General features: G+C 47.2%; 1 protein-coding gene across 2 annotated transcripts in view; it reads left to right on the top strand.

Annotated features, from left to right (window-relative positions):
• Positions 1 to 22,819, top strand: part of MYO18B (myosin XVIIIB) — a 198,572-nt gene that overhangs the window by 111,775 nt on the left and 63,978 nt on the right. For both annotated transcript variants that reach the window (XM_064481117.1, XM_031442942.2), the window contains exon 31: positions 6,715 to 6,867. In XM_064481117.1, the coding sequence (XP_064337187.1) occupies positions 6,715 to 6,867 (153 nt within the window). The remainder of the gene's footprint in view (positions 1 to 6,714; positions 6,868 to 22,819) is intronic.

Below are 22,819 nucleotides of genomic sequence, written 5' to 3'. Positions count from 1 at the left end.
GCACGTGGCACTCTCAGACATTTAAAACTCCTTAACAGTCAATGAGTGTCAGATTGTACGACTTGTCCCTCATTACTAGTGAGGTGGTGTTTTTCATGTTTATTATGGCTTTCTGTTATGTGAGTTGCCTGTTTATAGTCTTCTGTCGTCTCCTTTTTTTTTGTATTCATCATTCATGATCCTTATCCAAGATGCTAATCTGTTTTTGATTATGTATTGTACAAATATCTCCTACTCTGTGGATAATCATTTTACTTTCTTCATAATATTTTTAGATAATAAAAAGTGTTTTAAGTAGTCATATTAATCAGTTATGGTTGTTGCTTTTAAGATTTCTTTCCTTAACAGAGTTCATAAAGATATTTTGCTGTATTTCTGAAAATTCCTAAAGTTTTGGACGTTTTTAGATGTTTAGGTCATTTAGATTATATTTTGGTATGTGTGAGGTAGGAATCTATTTTGTTCCTATTATAGATGATCTTTGTTTATTTCATGAGTAATTTTTTCTATAGTTTCCATATATGTATGACTGTGCTTATGGGCTGCGTATTCTGTTTAATTGGTTTATTTGTCAATTCCTGCACCATGTGGTCTTAATGGCTGGGTTTTGATGACTTATAAACAGCTTATCTTTCTCATCTTTAAAATTGTCTTTTCTATTCATGATCCTTTAATCTTCTTACTGAGATTCTATAACAGAGCCTGATGTGATTTTCAAATGCATTGGTTTGCAAGTTACTTGCAAACAAGTGACATACTTTTTTATGTTGAACCATTGCATTCATGAGCGTGCTATATCTCTTCATGTTTTTATGACTTTCATAAATGTATTTTACTTTAAATTAATATTTATAATGATAATAAATAAAATAATATTTATTATGTTTTATTACTATTTTCCATGTAAGTTTTGAGCTCTTCTGTTAGATTTATTTCTCAGAATCTTGTGGTTTACATGCCTATCATGAATAGACTGTTGTTCTGTATTCTACATTTCAGTTAGTTATAGTGGTACATGGGGATATTATTGATATATGTTAACTGTGTGTCCAGCAAACTTGCTGAACTCATTATTTTTCATATTCCACCTGTAGATTCCTTTGGTTTTTCTGCATAGACGGTTTTGCCATTTCAAAATAAGAATAGTTTTGCCTCTTCTTTTTTAAGTTTTAGAGCTCTTATTTCTTTTTCTTACCTTATTTCATTGGCTTGGGCCGCCAGTGTAAGACAGAATGGTAGAAGAGATGGTAGGCATTGTTTCCTTTGTAGGGATGCTGCTGGAGCTTCACCATTTACATGACATTTGCAGTGTATATTTGACAGGCAAATTAATCAGGTTCATCAGTTTCTTCTGCTCGTAGTTTTCTAATATTTAAAAAGAATAATGCCTGGTTGTTGAATATTATCAGATGCTTTTTTCTGCAGTTGTTCATAATCCTATGACTTGTCTCATTTATCTATTAATGTAGTCTGTTATAATTTAGATATAAATTATTGGCTTAAATTTCCCAGATAAACTCTAGTTAATCATATATGTTTCACGCACTGCTCTTTTGAATTGCCAACATTTCATTCAGAGTTTTTGAAACTAGGCTCATAAGTAAGATTGGTTTGTAATTTTGTTTTCTTACACTTTCTGAGTCCAGTATTGTACTAACCTCATGAAATGAGTTTGCTTCTATGTCTGAAACAGTTTCTATAAAATTTCAATCATGTTCTTGATTCATCTTGCTTATAAACCTAGTTTCTTTCAGCAGGTAGGGTGAACATTTGATTATTATCTTGAAATTCTGTAATCATAATTGAACACCATTCAGATATTAGTCTCTTCCTTTTTGAGTGAATTTTGGTAACTGATATATTCCTAGATATTTATTATTTCATCTGACTTTTCATATAGGTTGCCATATAGTTTTTTTCATGGTATTGTCTTATGATTTTAATTTTACTGCTCTCAGATTGTCCCATTTTCAATCAAAATAATGTTGAGGTTTTTGTTGTTGATCAGTGTTATTGAGGATTTGTCTATTAATTCTTTGAAAGAAACTGCTTTGGTTCTGTGGTTTCCCTGTTTTGTATTTAGTAATGTTTGTCATTATCTTTCTTTCTTTTTCCATCTCCTTTCCTTTGGTTTACTCATTTGTTCTCTTTTTAGTTTTGATGTTGAATACTTTGGCTCATTTTAAATGTTTCTTGTTTCATTAAATATTTTTTAAAGTACATTTAAAATAATACATTTATCTTGAATTGCGTGTTTCCTTAGCATGTGTCATCCTTATGTGCTGAGTGCATTGTCATATTCTCTGATTTTCTCCTTTAACATGAAAGTTATTTAGAAATTGAGTTTTAAGTTTACTAACGTTAGGATTCTGTGGAGTAACTTTTTACTTTTGGTTTTTAACTCAATGACATAGTAGAATGTCTCTGAAATTGTTGAGATCTCTTAGTTGCTCTAGTTCATGATCAAGTTTAACACATGTTTGACTGAAAAAGAATCTAGCTATTTTTAAGTGTAGGGTTCTTAATGGATGGCAAATGGATCAAGCTTGTTAATTTTGTGATTTAAATATTATGTTCAAATATAAAAACATAAACCATAAAGGAAAAGTTAAAATATGATTACATTAAAATCACTGCCTGTTAACTTTGGTTTTTGTCTTCTTGATGTGTTTCTGAGAGAGTCCTATTCCCACTATGATCATGGTTTAGTTAAGTTTTGCTTATAATTGTGTTACAGTTTTCTCTTTATATATTTTGAGGTTATATTTTTAGATGCATCTAAGTTGATTATTGCTTTATCTCCTTGGTTCATTGTAGATTGTTCCTTTAATTATTATATAATGGGTCCCTCTTTTCTCTATGAATTATTTTTCCCTTATTTTATTGTGTTTGATTTCTTTTAAGTTAGTTTTCCTACAAGACATTTTTATCCCTTCATTTTCAACCTTTCTGTGTGTGTGTGTATGTATGTGTGTATGTCCTTTAAACAGCTAGATACTTTTTTTTTTTTAACATTTTTTTATTGAGGTATAGTCATTTTACAGTGTTGTGTCAAATTCCAGTGTAGAGCACAATTAGATACTTTTTAATGCAATAGTTTAGTCTCTAATTTTTCATGGGAGAGTTTAATTCATTTACATTTATACGATGGCTAATATATTAGAAATTATTTCTCTTCCTTTGTGTTTAGTATTTGTTGGCTTATTGTCCCTTTTCTTTGCTTCTTTCTTTATTTTTTCCCTGCTTTTGGATAGATTGATGTTTTCTATGATCCTTTTAGTTCTATTGCTGATTCTAAAGCTAAAAACCATATTTCTAGTCTTTTAGTGGTTATCCATAAATTTTAAGATAAGTACTTGACCGTGTTTTTTTCCAGCATACTTCATTTAATTTTCACAACAAGTCTGTGGAACAGGGGTTATTAGTTTCTTCACATACATGAAAGAAGTGAGGCTCAAAAGGTTTGGCACATTGCCCAAGATCGTATGGTTTCTTAGTAGCCTAGGTGCATTTGAAATAAGGTTTATGTTATTTGAAAGCCTGTATATTTGTAAATCTAACACTAGGCTGCTTCATAGTGATAGAAGTTCAGTTAACTGGATTCGTCCTTTTGTGGACCATCTTTTTTCATGATGTTATCAGGTAGCACAGATCTGCCACTCATTTGCTGTGCAGCCTTCAACTACACACATTCTCTCTCCAGGCCTCAATTTCCCCATCTGTGAGGTGGCTTGGTTATCCCCTAATAAGATTTTTAGATCATATCTTTAAAGTGCTTGGAGAGTTCTGTGATGACGGACATTTAACAACTGCCCCCACCAATTTACCTTGATGATAAATGGTGAAACGATTGAGGTTTGGATTGAGTTCCCCACAACAACACTAAACATCATTTAAATTTATTGGTTAATTACTCACCAGCTTTATCTAAATTTGAATCTTTGTGCTGCAAAATGTGAAATTGCAGGATGACATTTATTTCCCATTAACCTAATGAGTTTTGGGGTTTTTTTCCCCCCTCCTCTCCTATAGCAATTTATGATGAAGGGAAGGATGACTTGGCCTGAGATTTTTGTTGTGAATTTTGTTAGCAGTGATCCCTCTGGAAAGGAGATGGTGCAAGCATTTTCAGTCTTCCTGGCAACCAGGACGGTAGACTCTGAAGCAGCTGTACTGCGTGGTCAGTGCAGTCCCTGATGCTGACTTGCCCCACAGGAGAATAGACGCACTTCAGGGTGTGTGCAGAGCAAGAACAGATTCAAAAATAAGAAAGGTGCAAAGCATGCTGCTTGAGTGTAATCATGGCAAAGATTCTGGGCTCTAGAGTTGGTAAAGCAGGCTCAGATTTCATTAGGCACTGTGGTGCAGTGGTTAGAGACTTGCCTTCTCGTGCGGAGCTGCCTGGGTCCCAGTCCCTGGGTAGCCCCTTAGGAGCAGTATGACCGTGGGCTGATCACTTCACCTCTCCCTGTCAGTTTCATCAGCTGTACCTCTATTTCTCTGACAGTGCATACTTAGGAGCCCCACATAGCTTATGCAGCCTGAGCTGGCCCCAGGTAACTTCTCTCACTCTGTGACCTGCCCCATCCCTGTGTTTATGCCCTCATGCTAGTCACCCGGAGCCGCGTATGCAGCGTGGTTTCTCTGCCATCTGTCCTTCCTCTGGCCATGGCCTTCGTGCACCTCACCTAGCTAACTCCTGCTTACCCAATAGTCTTTCTGATCCCATCCCAGCCTGAGCTGGGATGCTCCTCTGTGTCTCCATAACACCCCCTTTTTTTAAAAATTAAAAAGCAAAACATACTTCTGTCATCATATATTTTACTAAAACTACCTCTTTGAGTCAGAGAAGCTGGGTTCATATCCTAACTTGTGCCTGACTGTGATCTTGAGCAAACTGTTTCACTTCTGTAAGCTTCCGTTTCATCATCTGTACAATGGACATCGTGGGGACTGCATACCTCGTAGATTTGTCATGAGGATGGCACGTGTTAATACCCGTAAAGTGTTTAGCGCAGTGTCTGACATTTAGCTTACACTTACAGAGGGCTTTCTGTTACCACTTTAATAAAGGCAATAATAATAGCGTGTATTTTTAAGAGACTGACGTAGGAGTTAAATGCAGTAATATGTGACAAAGAGCCTGGCGCAATGCCCAGTGCTCAGCTCAGCAGGTGATGCATATATATATGTGCATATACATATATCAGTTTTAAACTTAACAAAGCAATTTATCTGAGAACTAAGAGGCTATAGACTAAGAACCAGCTCATTTTTCAAAGAACTCAAAACTGATGGTAGAGAAATAGTAATGCAAAATCTAGACGAACACATTCTGAGTCGTCAGGCGATGCTCGTAATCTTTTATATTTGTAAAGCACTTGACAGCGTACAAAGTGCTTTCCGATCCACTATCATGTCTGATCCTTGTCTTATCTCAACAAGGAGGATAGGGAATTTTTTTTTTTTTACCTCTCCCTTTATAGACAGGAAACTCAGGTTCAGAGAGGGGGCATGACACAACCACAGTTCCTACCGCCAGCCAGTGGTGAGCCGGGGTTTAAAGCCTGGGCCACCTCATTCTAAATCCCACATTCTTTCTAGAATATCCCAGGGCATTCTGAGCATCCCAGGAAATGGTTGCACTTGTAGAGGCATAGACATCCGCGCCCATGGAAGCGGGGAGGGGGGGGGGTCCCACGGTCGACACACCTGCCTCTCATTTTCTTGACAATTCCCCATCTGACTGATGGTGCCATGTTCTTCCCTCTGGTCCCTTGGAGGGAAAGGGGCTGTGAGTTTCTTTCATAGATGCCAACCCCAGCGTTCTTTAAAGTCAGTGCTGTTTCTAGGGGTTTTGTCAGGCCCCTGAATAGTTCTGCACATTCCTTGGTTTGTCTCAGCCTGTATTGTGGCCCCTGGCAGTTGTCAGCAAATCTCCTTCACCCTCTTGGTGCCAAAGCTGGGCTGTGGCTTCTTCAGGAGCCATCTGACCCCGCCATGCCCTTGAACTACAGGATTCTGCGGGAAAGAAGTGTGTTCGCCTGTGGGCAAGGGCCTTCTGTGGAAAATCACCTCATTAGCATGTGTTTAAACTGGTGAAAGGGACCAGCTCAAGGGCCAGAAAAGCTTGATTCAGACCTTCGAAAGCAGCACAGCTATTTTTAATACTATTTACCGAACTACACGGAAGCCCATCTTACCCCACTTGTATCGCTCATTGAATTTTCATAAACTCATAAAACTGGCATCCAGATTAATACTATTAATAACCCCTCAAAGTCCCTGTCCGGTGTTACCCAGTCGCTGCCCCTCCAGGGGAACTGTCATCCTGACTTCTGGCAGCAGAGGGCCTCCCCTGACGTGTGGGTTCTTGCAAGGTGAAAAGCACGTGGGCGGCTTTGGTGCGAAGCATGAGGCAGAGGGACTTGGGGTCCGTACAGGCTGTGATGGTGGTGATGACAGCAGCTCACGTTTATTGTGCCTTTATTGTGAGTCTAGCTCTAGGCTACACACCTGTTTAATTTTTACCGCAGCCCTTGTAGTTGCTGCCATTCCTGTCCTGAGAATGGGGAGGCTGAGGCTAGGGAAGAGGGGTCCAAGGTCACAGGGGTGGAGGCAGGATTTGAACTCAGGGAGCCGGGTTCCATAGAACTTGGACCCCAGCCACTGCTTTGCCATCTTAGCTCACGACAGCCTTCCCTTGGTTTCCAGATCGGCCATCGGGACTTTGACGTGGAGAAGCGTCTTCGGAGGGACCTCAGAAGGACTCATGCGCTGCTGTCAGATGTGCAGCTCCTTCTGGGGACCATGGAGGATGGCAGGACATCGGTCAGCAAGGAGGAGCTGGAGAAAGTGCAGAGCCAGGTGGGTGCCACAGGGCCCCTCATAGCCGGGAAGGGGGGATGTGGCAGCCAGCAGGGGAGGCTGCTTCCCCACCCAGACGTGGACGTGGCCACAGCCCTGACCTCCGCTTCCACAGACCTGCAGGGGGCTGGGGAACGTGACGGGGCTGGTGGGTCACATGGAGATGGTTGATGGGGAGGGGGATTTATAATGACTGAGTCCTCATCTTCCCTTCTTTAGGCATGAGGTAGAATGAGTTCTGAGGCCTTGGGCAGATCAGGGCCCTGGGGCAGAATGCTGAGCTCAGCCCACATGCGCAAGTGCCTGGTGGTCATGGGGCTGGGTACAGAACAGATCGTGTCACTCCTAACAGTGACAGTAACAAGCAGCAGCCATTTGCCTGCCTGTGGGAATGCTAGTGATACTGATCACGGGACGGTGCTGTCAGCAGCTGCTTCCTTCTGGAAGCACCTGTACCCGGTACTTTATACAGGTCGTGACACTGATTTCTCAGGAGAGCTGACTGAGATGAGGACATCATCTCCATTTCACAAGCCCCAGGTGACTGGGTGGCAGAGAGGGGAGGTGACCCACCCACAGTCACAGCTAGACAGTGACAGAGTCAGGATTCGAACCCAGATCTGCAGGCCCCACCATACCTGGCTGCCTCGGGGGAAACCTGGAGGTGGCTGGCAGGTGAGGCCAGGAAGAGCTGAGGACCTCAGGAGATGTGACAGGCACGGGCTGTGCCAGGTATAGATGGTGCAGCCCAGAGCAGCAGGTGGTGAGAGGTGTGAGTGGGTCAGACCCTGCAAGGTGGTGGCAGCTTTGGGGAGAGAGGTCCCAGAGCCACGTGCTATAGCAGGGACTGAGGATGTGTGACCAGTCCCCACAGGGAGCTAGAAACACCCGGGAGGCTCAGCCCGCTGCTGGTGGTGTTGTGCCCCTGCACGTAGTGTCACCTCGGAAGTCATGCATCTCCCACGAATGAGCCATTCATGCTGAATCCCGGTATGTGGAGACAGAAGGCATTTCCCACTGTCTTCGCTACCTCACCTGCTCAGAGTATTACCATCACTTCTTCCTCCTTCTCTGGCCTCTGTCATGTGACTTCAGCCATGCCGGCTGGCCAGGGGCTTCTCATACCCCCAGAAACTCAGCTGGGTAATCTGCACTTTTTGAACTGACTCCTGAAAAAAATTATATGCTTGGTGAGGATTATGTATACTCATCTCTGATGATGCCCGTCCAGTGCATTGTGCATCGTAAATACTTCCTGTTGACGTCCGTTGACTCATTCTCCTGGTTTGACAAATGAGGAAACTAAAGAACAGAGAAAGTGAGCAATTTGCCTGAGGTCACACAGCCAGTTAAAGGGAGGGCTGGCCTCGAACTAGGTGCCCTGAATCCAAACATAGTGCTCTTCTCTTTCCCTCTGGAGAAGCTCAGGTTGGGCAGTAGGTACCAGGAAATGCAGCGGGAGGCAGCAGAGTCCAGCTCCAGTTCTGGAACCAGGGCCAGAGCTTCTGTCGCTCCCTGTCTCTAGCATCAGTTTCTCACTTGTGGAATGAAAAGTTCCAGCTAGAGATTATTAGCTAAACTAAAAGAATGTTAAAAACAAAACAAAATTAAATTCCAGACTTCATTTGGATTTCACCATTTCCTTCATTCATGTCCATTTCCTGTTCCGGGATCCAGCCCAGGGCCCCACACTGCACTTAGTTGTCAGGCCTGCCCCGCTTCCTCTGGTCTGGGAGTTTCTGAGCCTCACCTTGTTTTTTGTGACCTTGACAGTTTTGAGGAGTGCTGGCCAGGTATCCTGTAAAACCTACCCCAAGTTGGGCTTGTCTGATGGTTTTCTCATGGGTAGATCAGGTTTGCAGGGGTTTAGAAGGAACACCCCAGAGGTGCAGTGCCCTTAAAGCAGGAGACACTCAAGGACCTCTCTCTCGACCGTTCTAGATTCTTAGCAGTTTCCTTCATCAAGTCACTCTCTTCTAGGCTGACCAACCATTCCTGCTTGTCCTGGACTGTCCTGGTTTAGCACTAAAAGTTGCATGTCCTGGGCAAACCCTCCACCCCAGGGAAACCAGGACAGTTGGTCACTCATTTCCCTTTGTGGCCATGTCAGAAAATTAGAATCACCTGTGCTTGAATGTGCCCCCTCCCTCAGTCCTCAAAATACCCCTGGGGGAGGGCAAGTGGTTTTGTGCCCGTTTTACAGATGGGAAGGCTCTGCCCAGAGGTGGGAAGCAGTGTGCCCAAGGTAACACAGCAGGTAGGTGTCAGAACTGGGATTCAGATCCAGGGTGGTGATTGTAAGTGCAGAACCTGGGGGTCTTCTGCCTCACCCTGCACCTTCCTGTCTGGCCGACCAGACGGGTGCAAGACCCTGAGCTCTTGCGTCAGGCAGTCAGCCATCACTCAGGCACCTCGGGTTCATGTGGCCCCCTTGGTGGGGGCCGTGTGCTCTGTCTTCCTTCAAAATATTCCTGATGCCATCCAAACCCTCCCCCTCCCCATAGGTGAATGTTCTTGAAAAGGAACCACGGTGGTTTTGTTTCTTTTTCTCTTCCTTTTTCTTCTTTTTTTTAGTATTCATGAGAAATATCCCTCTGCAGGGTTAAAATGTGTGTTCTTAGAAAATAGTGGTATTTAATGAAGGCGACTTGAGCTGAATCAAAGAGCTGCTTTCTTCTGAAAGTCCTTCTTCCCCGTCTCTGCATCCGGCTCCTATCAAAGGGAATTCACAGCCTTGGCTTTCTGTTGCTGTTGTCATGGAAATCGTTACAAGGATGGGATGGCGTGGACCAGAGGTCAGGGTACAGTTGTTTGGCTCCCAGCACACGTGTCCCGGATGCTGGAGTCAGAGCTAATCAAATAAAGCAGTGATGACATTGGGCATGGCTCTCTCTCCTCTCCCACTTACCGTATTTGTCCTTTACCTGAAGGCTCCAGGGACAAGGCAGGGAGCGCACACAGGAGAGGGAAGTGGGAGCGAGCTGACTTTGGTGCTGGCTGCGTCTTCAGGGCGGGTTGTGGGGCTGAACTATTTCATTTGCTCGCTCATTCTTTCAGAATTTATGCAACACCTACCCAGTGTCAGGTGATGTGCTGGTTCTGAGCATGTAATGGTTAGTACGACAAGTGTGGTCCTCTCTCATGAAACATACATCTGACGGAAACGTGGGCAAGCAAACAGTGATACAAATAAATAGAAACATCCTACAACTTAATTCGGGCAATAAAGGAAATCAGCAGAGTTATTTATAAGTGATAAAGAAAATAGGGAGTTTCAAGGGGATCTTGTTTAGCTTGGGTGATCAGCTGCATCTCCCTGGGAGGAGGAGAGGCTGGCAGTACCAGAATGCGCAGGGCCCCGAAGATTTGGATTTGGTTCCAAGGGTGGTGAGAAGCCTTTGGGAGATTTTGAGTGGAGCATGGACAGTCCAGTTCACATTTTAGAGGCTCACACTTCTGTGTGGGGAATGGAGTTGAGGAGGGGTGAGTGCATGCCGTTAGGAGGCTAGTGGACCTTCCAGGCCGGAGGATGTGGTCTCCTGGGTTAAGTGGCTATGGAGACGGTGAGGAGAGGCAGACTGGGGGCTGGTTGGAAGCCGACAGGACTTGTAGGTGGTCGGGGTGGCAACAAGTGCATTATTTAGATAATCCAGAATCTAGGAGGTAGCCCTTTCTATTTTTGACCCATTTTACTGATAAGGAAATAGTCTCTGAGAGGTTGAGTGGTTTACCCAAGGGCACACAGCAATGTAGGTCTCAAAGCTCTCAGTGCCAATAGTTCTGTACTCATGATATTAACATTTTTCAAGCATCTACTGTGTATCAGGCTTTTCCTTAGAGTCTCAGGGTCCCCAAACCTGGCTGCACATCAGATAATTTAGACACCATTTAAAAATCACAGATTTCTGGATTTCCCCCTGCTTTTTTTTTTTTTTCTGTTGAGACCCAGGATCTACTTTTTAACAGTCACATCAGGGGGTTCTTATGTTGGTCTTAGGACCACCATTTGGGAATCATGGGCCTCTTTTATCCCTCAAAACACCCTTTCAGGTTCAGTGGCACATGTCCATTTTGGAGATGAGAAGACTGATGGTGAAGTTACATTAGCTGGCAGAGCCCAGTTCAGCCAGTTTTTAAATTAATTAAATATTGAGTTAAGAGAAATGGATCCAGGACTTGCTAATTTTGTGACCTTGGACATGTGATGGGGCCTCCGTGAGCCCTTCTGCTAAAGTGAAGGGAACACATTGCTTGCTGTCCGGGGTGCCTGTAGGGGCCGGCGAGGCAGGGCCGGTGCAGCCGCGGGAAACTTGAGCGCCCTCTGCAGCCTTCACAGCTCACTGACTGTGGTGCAGCCAACCCAGAGAAAGGGTTTCCCTACAAGGGCAAAGGTGAGGGAATGTGTTTGCATGCACCTGATGGTGAACTGTGTGTGTTCAGCAAATCTTGATATGGTCTCCACTCTGGACGAATTCAATTCCAGGCCGCAGGGATGAGGAGGAGCCTGTCCTTAGAAGGACTTCCAGTCCAGGCAACAGGCAGGCCTCAGACCAGACTATTGCCAGCGGGGTGATGAGATCTTTATTGGGAGAATGTTGTGGTTTAGCTAAAGAGGATGCCCTTAGTTTAGGTGTGGGAGAGGAGCTGGTGGCCTCAGCTGTCTCTTGAAAGGTGGAAATGAATGGCTGGGTGAGATGCACGTGGGCATTCTAGGCAGAAGTAACAGGAAGTAAGAGGGGGCAGAGGCACGTGGAGACGGTGGGGGTGGGCATGTTCGGTTTGGCGTAGTATTGCTGAGTATGACATTCCTGGGGTATGAGCAGAGAGGATGATGTCAGTAATTGAGGCAGAGTCAGCTCGTGAGTGGTTTGCAAGCCTGGCTAAGGAGTTTGGGCTTTATCCCAAAGGTAATAGGGAGCCATAGAGAGCTACAGAGCAGACGGGCATGGTCAGAGGTGCTTGTGTAAAAAAAAAAAAAACAGGATTCCCAGCCCAGCTGAAGTGGTGATGCCAGGCTCAACCAGAGGCGTGGGAGAGGTCCCTTGGACAGAGCATCTTCCAGTATCCCCAGGTTCTTCCCATGTGGACAGACATCCCTTCTGCCTGTTGCCCCAACATCTGTAGAATCCTGAGAAAAGCGTTTGGCTCTTTCTGCCCAGTTGCCCTCCACCAGGAGACTTGGCTCTGTCTCGGGTAACACCTGAGTTTAAGACCCTATGATAAACCATGGAGGACTCCTGGAGACAGGGTGAAGACACCCACCTCATGGGGTCAGCTCCTGCCTCTGCTGCTTAATTCCTCGTGTGATTCTGAGCAAGTCACCCTGCCTTACAGAGGCTCCTTTTTCTTACCTAAAGGCTGGGCATGATGTTCCCAGCTCCTGGGCCAGTGCACACAATCCTAGGCCGTGGAGGCGGAAGAACTCTCTAAAATGAACATTGTGGGACGATGTTTTTAAAATGTAGAGCTCCCCACCGGCTCCTGCATCCCACACACCGGAGTCGGCTGGTGGAAGACTTTGGATTCCAGGCACACGACTTTACGAGGCCTCGTGGCGCAGGTAGACAAGGCAGGGTTGGGGGGTGCATCTAGTGACACATGTTCTTTAGGAGCAATTACTAATTAATTCCCATGGAATGTTTCCACTGGAAACAAACTAATCTGGAGACAGAAGCAGTTCCAACAACCAAGCTATATAATTGAGATAATCGCTGTGCATAAGTAACATCTGTGAGCTGCAGATGCCGGCACCTGGCTCGGGGAGACGGTGGGAGATCTTGTCTGCTCCAGGGCAGTGGTTGCCTTTTGTTTGTTTGTTTTTTGTTTTAAATTTGATTCATGCCTTTGACCTTTGTCTCCTCCTGAAAGGAAATATGTTATTTGCTTTCTGTTAAATGGAGAGGAGCTGAGCTCTTTCATTGTTTACTTAATTCACGCCGTCAGCGGTATCCCCTCTTCCTGCTGAGAACAAAGCTGTAACCACCCCGTTGTGCCCCCTAAAAAGCTCTTGGATCAACCCCTCTTTGTTCCCCCCTCTTATTCCATGCCCCCTGGATCTCTCACCTGGAATTCTCTCGGGGTTGTGGGCCTCCGGTCTTGTCTAAGCAATCTTTCTGCTGCTTGATCTTGGGAGAGAGGATTTTTAAAATACAAATGGTGACTGTGGCTCTCTGTGTTTATCTGTGGCTCCCCATTGCCCCCAGAATATAGTCCACATTCCTCAACTTGATCTTTAAGGATGCACAGCCTAGCTTCTACCCTCCTGTCACCTTGACCGGCAGCATAGAGTATCTTGGAGTCCCCCACACCTGTGCCCACCTCTCTACCTTTGCCCAAGCCGTGCCTTCTGCTGGACACTCACTTCTCCCCTCTGAAAGCTCTTTGCCTGATGAACATCTGATTGTCCTCTATACTTGGGTTTGGGCATCATTGCTGGTCAGCCACCTCTGACCTCCAGGCTGGGGGAGGGTCCCACCCACCCGTCTTCTCTCACATACCCTCCTGGGCTTCTCCCCAGGACAGCACATCTCCTTGTGTCTCAGTCACCTCTCTGCCTGCCTGTTTTTCTCATTCACCTCCCCGTGCCTTAAAGACTGTGAGACTTGTCCATGGTCATCAGAGGGTCATAAGAGATCAAGGTGGGATTCAAACCCATGGAGTCTGACTTCAACACCTGGAGTCTCATAGCCAAACCCCAAACCACCTGTGTACCTCCTGTTGGCTTGCTGCCAGCTCTGGGCTCTCACGGCCCTTCTGGTCCTGAGGCCTCCTGTTGGCTCTTCCACAGGGGCTTCTGGCTCAGCCTGCATGTCCCTCAGGTGAGCCCATCAGGATGGTGTGTCTTCCAGTGGTCCCCTGTGAGAGTATACGGAATACTGGTAACCCCCAGCACCCTTAATCAGGACGTTTGTCACCAGACATCACCCACGCGTCTGTGAGACAAAATTAACTGGTGAGCTCTGAAAAGATGATCCTGGTGGGGCCTTTGTGTGAGTGAGTGCTTTGGGGACACTTCTCTCCGGCCAGGAACCACAGAACAGGTGGCCTGGATGTTTTATTTGAAGAGACTTTTTTTTTTTTAAAGATTACGTTGGAGTGAATTGATTCAATATTAACATAACCTCCTGTCGGAGAAGATAAAGACCAAACGGTAATTGGTTAAAAACATGGTTATCAGGGGCCTGTTCGCCCCACAAATATTGACACTTCCAAGGCTATGATGAATACAGCAGGGAAAAGGCTGGTGTCCCTGCAAACGGGGAGCACCATCTATATGTCTCCCCAGAACGACCTGGTTCCATTTAGCTGTGGGGGGCTGGGCCCCCAGAGCAGCCCAGCCATCTGCCAGGGTGACAGTTACCGTCTGAATGATAGTATCACTGGTGGGCATCCATGGTTTCTGCAGGGCCAGGCGTGGGGCCACACTCTTAGATGTCATGACCTAATTTTATCCCCCCAACCCACCTGCCTAGAGTGAATTCCATGAGAACAAGGGCCTTTTCTCTTTGGGCCAGAGTATAGAAGCGTGTCTGCCTACAGCATGTGCTCAGCGAGTCAGGAGGGCCTGACAGGATGGGGTGAGTCCCTGTAGGAGGCAGCCAGTATTGTGCCCTTCTTACGTAGGAGAAAACCAGAATGTGGGAGTCTTGCCCAAAGTCGCAGAGTTTAGGGGGCAGAGAACTGGGATTTATTTACATAATGTATTTTGAAAGAATTTCAAATTTACCAAAAAGTTACAAGAATAGGTCACAGGATTCCTTTATATTCTTCACCTAGATCTATCAATTTTTAACATTTTGCCACAGTTGCTTTGTCATTTTTTCTCTCAGTCACATCCTCTGAATTACTTGTAAACAAGTTATAGACACAATGCCCTTTTACCCTAATCAGAGCTGGAAATTTTAACATTGATAAAATACTGTTTTCTAATCCAGGGGTCAGCAAGCTAGGGCCCACAGGCCAAATCCAGCCTGGGGTTTTTTGTTTTGTTTTGGTTTTTTGTTTGTTTATTACAGCCTGAGAGCTAAGAATGGTTTTCATGTCTTTAAATGGCTGCGTTTGAAGTTGGATAAGTACCCACATATCTCTTTCAATTTTGCTCCTTGGCCTGTAAAGCCAAAAAAATTTCCCTGGCTGCCCTTGAAGGAAAAGTTTGCTGACCCCTGATCATTGGTGCTGACTATTGAAGTTTTGCCGGTTGTTTACTAATGTTCTTTATAGCAGTTTCTCTGCCATTCAGGATCCAACTTAGGGTGCGTGACAGCCTGCATTCAGCTGCGGGATGCCACAGAGCCTCCGTCTGTCTTTGTATTTTATGATGCTGGCATTTTGGGAGCGTTCAGGCCAGTTGTGCGGTGGAAAGTTCTTTCACTTAGGTGCACTAGAATTTGAAGCTGCGTGTTTTTAATTTCAGAACCTCTTGCATTTGTGTGAGTCTGAAGGTGTTCCTGGGACACGGGACTTCTGATTTTAAAACCAGAAAGTTCCCAGGCAAACTGAGATGAGCTGGTCATCCTAGAGCCAGTGTCTCACGCCCTAAGGGATTTGGGGGAAGAGAAGGGCCCTCTGGCCTTCCTAGGTAAGGCCTGTTCTCTAAAGGTACCCAGAGAGTTAGGGGAGAGGGCAGTGAGCCAGATGCCAGTTTAAGAGCCTTTTCTTGATTCCTCATCTGCTTATGTTGTTCCTTAGCTAATTTCTCATCGTCCTCTGTTCTTGCCTTTTCTCTTCCATTGATGCACATGAGGCTTGTTGGTATTATTGTATGTCATGGATGGTCTGTTCTCCTTGCTAGTTTATGAGACTCTCACAGTTTAGCCATTTTGCTACTGATGGGCCTGTAGGTTGCATCTAGGTTTCGGTTATTAGGGATAGAGCCACTGTGAACATTTTCCTCGCGTTATCTTATTTGGGAGAGGCACCAGTATGTGCATTTCTTTGGGGTATATATACTTGGAAGGAAACAGGCCCCTCCCCGTATGCAGTGTCTCAAGGAGGGGCTTCAGAGCTTTCTTTTGTAAAGCGAGGAGGGTTTAAACTTCCTGGTGCTTTTCAAGCATGTGAATATTTTTTTTTTCAGAAAACAAAACAAACAAACAAAAAACAAACAAAAATCCTTTATTAAAAGGAAATGTCATTAGAATGCCCTCTCCCCTGCCTATCCCCCAGCCAGGCCTTGACTGGGCTTCCCTTGTGTACCCTGGACTGACTTCCTTTGAAGAGAAGGACCTACCTGCTTGGTGCCCCGGGGTTTGTTCACCCTCCTGGTGCCGCAGGTCATCTCCTCCTGCAGATGTGGGGGAGCCCACACAGCCCACCCCTTGTCCTTCCTGTAAAGCCAGCTGTCTGGACACCTGCCTGGGTCAGACCTGTGCTGGGGAGGAGCCGGGGGTGGGATGGGAGGCAGCAGGTGGCTTCCCCAGGGGGCGTTCATGGCTCCTGCGGGCAGCACAGGGTGGTGGGCTGCTCGGGCTGAAGATGCAGGCAGTCCGCTGACCAGGGATGGTGCAGTGATGCGCTGGGCTGACCTCTCAGCCTCACTCCCTCAGTGTGTGTGTCTGGAGTCCCTGCCGTGGGGGTCCCAGAGGTGAGCAAGACCCAGTGCCCCTCCAGGAGCCCTCTGTCCAGGGGGATGTGGAGGCACTCAGATGCTGCGCTGTTGAGGGGAGCATGGGGAGCTGGAATATAATTTAAAAAGGGGGGTTGTGAATAGGACGGGGGCAGGGAGAACCTTTTCCAAGTATTTTACCCTGCTTTTCCCAGTTTTTTTTTTTTTTTCTTTCTCTCTCGAGAGCATCTATGTGTTACAAATCCATCATCACCAGAGGGGAGGTCAGGAAGGAAATTCTCACAGTCGGTTCAATCATGTAGGACCTGTATGGTCCTTAGATCCTATAATGCAGAATTACAGAGGACTCTTAAACCCTCCAAGAGATAGACTTAAAACAAGTAAAAGGAGACCTACTTTATTCAGCAGGTGGTAAGCACATGCCACAGGGCTTACAAGAGAAAGCTGTGGATTTAAAAGACCCCTCAGTTCAGGTCCTGGCTCCATTCACCATTTACTAGCTATGTGACCTTGACAAATTAACTGACCTCTCTTGAGCCTCGGTTTCCTCATCCATAAAACAAAGATGAAAAATACATGCTTCCTAGAGTCATAACATGTCACAAATGAACAGGTACGTGGTGAGCATCCAGAGAGAGCAGTATTACTATTCCACTGCTCATAATGATTGTTATTACTCTGAAGATGATGGAAACATTTCAATTCATCAACAAATGATGGTCCTCTAGCACAGTGTAAGGAGAATTATGGAATGTTTAGAATATGCCCAAATAGTTTGAGAGGAAGGACACAGAGTAACCACCATACGGTCTTAGGAAATTTCCCTTGGGGCTGCTGTCATCAGACTTCTGAGTTGGACAGACCACTGGTGGACCTGACTTGGTATTTCTTAAATATTTGCATTTAACAGATTTCTTGGCTATCAGGACTGTCTGTAGCTTGAGATGTTGGAGATTCCCTTCAGGGAAAGCCTTACTGCTGAAGGTGAATTCTTCCCAGTATGCTGGTGGGATGTCAGGGCCTGGAATGTGTCGAGATTAGCCCACCAAAGCCACCGTTTCTCCAAACACTTCCCTGTGGCCTTTGTGATGCAGTATTTTTAAATCCTCTGCGCGGTTCGAGCAGACCCAGAAATCCAGGTTCTAACCGCTCTTGTGAAAGATCAGAATTTTCCCTCTCCCTGCCTCATTCCATATGTCTTGCCAACTCATCTAGTAGTGTAATAAGTCCAAAGCAAACACTTTACCCAGGTATTTAAGGCAGGCAGATGGCTTTGTATCGGAAAGTAACGCTGTTCATCGGTTTGTAGCTGATGTCTATGTGCTGGGAATCTCAATGCCCGCACGCTGAGTGAGAGGGGTTGGGCGGTGGGGAGAGATTGCCTGCGATGAACGCGGCAAAGAGGAAGACTTGCGTGCAGAGAGGGCTGTTGGTGGCCCAGAAATAGCCTGTATTTAGAGTCTTGTCAACTTGAATCTGACCTTAGGCAAGTGACTCCCCTGCCCAGGCAGATGCCTCCCTTGCCGCACTGTTGTGTGCTGCAGTCCTTATAAACATCAACTACCACGTGGTGCCTGATGCAGTCAGCGTTGAAGAATCTCGCCCCCTCCTCCCCACTGAGCAATCGGGAAGGGGGAGTGTTTATTCCCCTGGAAGGAGGGATCCACACAGAGTAGTTAAGCAAGAAGTGGTTGTTATTCTGTCACAGGGTTTTGCCTGGAGCTACTTTGATCCAACTCCTGGCAGAATAGCATCAACAAACACTGTCACCAGTGTCTCTTCACTTCTCTCTCCCTCAGTTTCCTCAGTCCCTGGCTCACATGCTGCCGTCAAGTTCATGCAGAGCCGTGCCTGGCACAGAGCAAGAGCTCAGGGCAGACCTGTGTTCCTGGCAGCCCCCGGGCGGATGCAGCGCTTTGATCATAGATGCTGCCCGTCTCACCTGGCCCCCGAGGACACCAGGCTGCAGAGAGCTCTGGTGTCCTCCCACATTTGTCTGAGAGTCAGTCAGGACCTACCGGATAACCCTAGTCTGGAGTTCAGGCACCCTGAACTCATGCACCGGGGTGGAAAGCATGTCCTCACCTATACCCGCAGTTTGGGGAGGCCTGGGAAAGGATGCACGTCCACTTCCAGGAGGCTCTGAGCTCCCGGGGCTGAGGAGGAAGGGACACCTGCCTTTACGCAGATTCTGGGGAAGATGCTGAGTTAACTAGTGAGTGACAGAATGGCTGGCAAGTGCTAAGGGGAGATGAGTTCTTGACTAATAGAGGTGTTTTGGTGCTTTGTACCCACATACTTTGGGCCTTATTCTGTTGATTTTGTAAGAAGCAAGATTTGGAAGAGAAAGAAAGTATGAACTTGCAGAAGCATCAACTCAGTTGTCTCATTGAGAGCCTGTTGGGGGTCCTGCCCCACACCCAGTCAGGAGAGGGCTGGAATTCAAGGGGACCTTTCCCTCCCCCAGCCCTCCCCACCCTGTGGAGGTCCTGGTCAACGGGGACAGATGATGACCTGGAGCTAAGAGAGGGTCCCCCTGTGATCCTCTCGGCCACCCCAGCTGCCTGGGCTGGAGCTTGGACCCCAAGAACCCTTCCTGGGGCATTGCTTGTCAGCAGCTGTCCCCGTTGCCCTCAACCCTCTGACTGCTCCACCTGGAACCTTCCAGAAGACACTTTGCAAGCCGTGGCAGCAACTTCACGCTGCTGAGGGATCTGATCTCAGCCTTGACACAACTTGCCACTCCACTTCATAAAAACGCCAGTCAGATAGCCTCAATTTGGAAATAACGTGTGGTGAGTTACTCTTACGCCACGCCACTGTAATGGAAAATCAGCCCAAGATGGCCCTGTATTTCTTCCCGCTCCTGAAAGTGTAATAAACTGAAATTCTTAAAGCTCAGCGTCAAGACAACTGGTCAGCAGCAGCTCAAAGCCTGCCCAGCAGAGGCCGTGGGCTGGGAGTCTCTGGTCTTGCCCATCCAGGCCTGATGAAAACCTGGGCTGGGCCTGCTTGACCCCTGTGCCTCTGTGATCTGCACCCTCCCTCCACCTTGCCCCGTCTGCCGGGATGCTTGCATCTCCTCTCTGAGAGTGTGGTCCCAGGCCCCGCCTCGTCCTGGACCTGGGACCTTGACAGCTCACATGGCCTCTCTGTCACTTTTTATCCCTAAATGGTGTTCAAAGTCCTCACTTCTCGGGCACAGCCACCGTTGCTTCCTCGGCGTGTTCTCCATGCCGGGTGCTGCCCTGGGCGCTCCCGTGTTTTCACTCCTTCATCCTGCATGAGTCCTGTGCCAACAGCATCCCCGTTCTGCAGGTGAGAAAGCTGAGGCACAGCAAGTTCAGAGACAGGCCCCCAGGTCTGGCCCTGGTGCCCGCACTCTGACCCCCGCCCTCGGCAGGCCTGGCGCTTGGCAGGGGCCAGCATGTGTTGGTGTCCTCTCCCCTTTGGGATGAACTTGCTCATTCCTGGATGGCTCTGGTAATAACGTGTGTTTCCTTGGGGCCACCACGTGGATTCAGACTCCGAGTTCCATCCATTCTTTCTGATTTGTCCTCATTGTCCAGTCCCCACCTGGTCAGGTCAGTGACGCTGCCTGAGTGGCTCCCGTGGTAGCTTCCAGCCACTGAGCCACCTGTTTCTCCACGATTCAATTTCTGTCTTTGGTTTAATCCATCCTGCTCTTTGCAGAGAGTGCCTTTCCGTGAGTGGTAGCGGAGCCCAGTGCCTAAGGGCTTGGGCTCTAATGCTGGACCAATAGGGCTTCTCTCTTACCAGCAGTGTAACTGTGAGCTAGTCACTTCCCCTCTGTGAGCCTCAGTTTCCTAACAGTGACATTTTTCTCTTAGAGGTGTTGTGGGGCTGTTGTGAAGTAGGACAGATAGACTAGTGCAGGTGAAATGGTCCCCAGGCAACAGTAGCAGGTGGGGCCACTCACACCCAAGCTACCAGGGCCAAGATAATCCTGTCTCTATCCCAGCGGGGGCTAAGAAGAATGCCAGCAGCCACCTCCATGGACGGCGTGCTGTCTCTGTGTTTGTCTCTGCCTGGGGATGCATCGTCCCTCTCCCCGCTTGCTCCAGGGAGACTCGGGAAAGGAAGGAGCAGGTCTGGGTCAGGCATCATAAACCGTCTGTAAAATGGGGATAAAAACAGAGCCTTCTTTCCCGGCGGCTCTGAGGACCAGGGCATCATGCTGGTGAAACCCTCTTTCAGATGGAGGAGAGCTCATTAGATGGAAACAGCTGTCACTCTAGTGGCTCTGCCCTGTCGAGTGATGTACACTGGCTCTCGCTGGCCTCCTGGCCCTGGGCCGAGCCACTTGGCCTGGCAGCGGGGCCCTGCGTGACGCCTTCCTTCCTCTGTGAGTTATCTGACATCATCTCCCACGATGGCCCATCTGCTCCTGCCTGCCCGTTTCTTTGTTCCTCAAACACCCACCCACCCTGCCATTTCTCTCCATGTCCAGCCCTTCCTCTCTGGTGGGAGCACCTCCACCACCCCATTCTCGGAGGACCACAGCAGTGCCCTCACTGGCTACCCTATTGCTAGTTATATCCACTAAAGCCCGTCTTCCCATAGCAGCCTGAGGGAGATCATGCCCCCCACCCTCCTTAGAAAGCATCCAGGGTTTTCCAGCAGACTGAAAACAAACCTCGGTTCTGCATCCCGGCTCACAAGCCTCACTGTGACCCCATCCACTTCCTCAGCATCGCCTCCTCTCGGTATGGAACTCTGACGGTCTTCCTGTTCTGCACCCCCAGGTCTCTTCCTGTTCCTGCCTCGGGACCTTTGCACTTGCTGTTGCCTCCACATAGGGCAGCTTTCTCTTGAAAGCTGTACCTGGCTGTCCCCTTTGCATCTTTTAGGTCTTCATTTAAATGCCTCTCCTTAGTGAGGCCTCTGACTTATGCATGAATCAAGGGCTGGCTTTGCCCTGCCTGCCTGCGGGGGAGCCTTCCATCCCACCTCCCTGCCTTCCCAGAGGCCCAGAGCCACCTGCGGGGAAGATGAGACTGTGCCTGACTTCTCATTTCCTCTGTCAATTATGCTCTAACAATGCCAATTACCTCCTTTGCTCCACATCATTTTTCTCAGTGTGTCTCAAGCCTTCCCAGGCACTGGGAGAAATGGGCCGCCAAGCTCTCCTCCCCACGACCGACCGGCACAGAGCCCAGCTGCAGAAATACATTGTCCTCAGGGCCTTGACAATGGGGCATTTGTGGATTGTGGCTGCTGGTGGTGGGGTGGGGCTAGAAATAGAGGTGCTGGGTGAGGAAGCCGTGGAAATAGGTGGGGGCTTTGGTTTCCTTGCCTGTGAGATGGGGCGTCAGCAGTGCACACCTCACAGATCTGGCTTGAGGGCGAAAGAGCCTTTATCACAGCACTTGAGGTGGGTGTTCAACAGGTGCCTTCTCCCGGCCTCCCGTGTCATTACTCTTCTTCTAACATCTGGGCTGAGCTCCCAGACATTCTATGGAAGACGTTCTCTGCCCAGTTTAGAAGATGAAAATGGTCCCAGTCATGCTCTCTCCTCAGTCCCCCTGGCATCCTCTGCCTTGGCTTGTATTTTCTCCTTTTATAGATCAGTGGGGCCCCTCAGTGGGTGGCCACTTCAATACGATTCTGGCTAGCTTTTTTTTTTCTGACCTTAATTTCGTTTACTGTTTTGGAGAAACAGTGGCCTGGCCCTTGAGAAAGTATGCTGTTCTGGGCAATACACAGGGTGTCCTTACTGCTTGTAGTTGTATGACTTCAGACAAGGGACCGCCCCTCTCTGAACACCAAGTGTTTTCCTTGGGTGATTTCTAAGGCTTTTTTTTTGCTCAGAGATTCTAGGGTTCAGAAATCAAGGGGAAACTCTCAGTTGCAGAATGGACTGTGAATGCAAAATATTGTCTGCCATCTCAGTAAACAAAGGATGCGGCAGCCATCAAATCTTCAGCAACTACTGCCACCCCACCAGTGAGTGGAGGGAACTCAGGATGGAAACAAGCAGGCATCCTGGCCTCTGCAGCCAACCCCCAAGGAACAACTTCCTTAGAATGTCCAGGAGGTCCTGAGGGAACTCAGGATGTGGAAGAACAGGGGACTGGCCCTAGAGATCAAAGGAATGATTTCAGTGAGTCCAGAACTAAATTTCTTCACTTGTAGTATCTGATTTTCTTTAATTAACAATAATCTTTTGATGTTCCAACTACCTGGTCTTTGTCAACAAAAACTCACATATATCCTGGTTCCTCCCTTGCCTCTTTGGAGCAGTCTCTGAGAGCGATCTGACTCCTGGGTTTGAGTCCTCAGAAAGTCTGCCGAATAAAACAACTCTCAACTTTTAGGTTGTGCATATTTTTTCAGTTAATAGGACTTAGGGTTTATGCACGAATG

The sequence above is a fragment of the Camelus dromedarius genome, chromosome 31, assembly GCF_036321535.1.
Source record: "Camelus dromedarius isolate mCamDro1 chromosome 31, mCamDro1.pat, whole genome shotgun sequence".
Taxonomy (NCBI): domain Eukaryota; kingdom Metazoa; phylum Chordata; class Mammalia; order Artiodactyla; family Camelidae; genus Camelus; species Camelus dromedarius.
The sequence above is the reverse complement of the archived record's forward strand: the minus strand, read 5'-3'. Positions and strand labels throughout refer to the sequence as shown.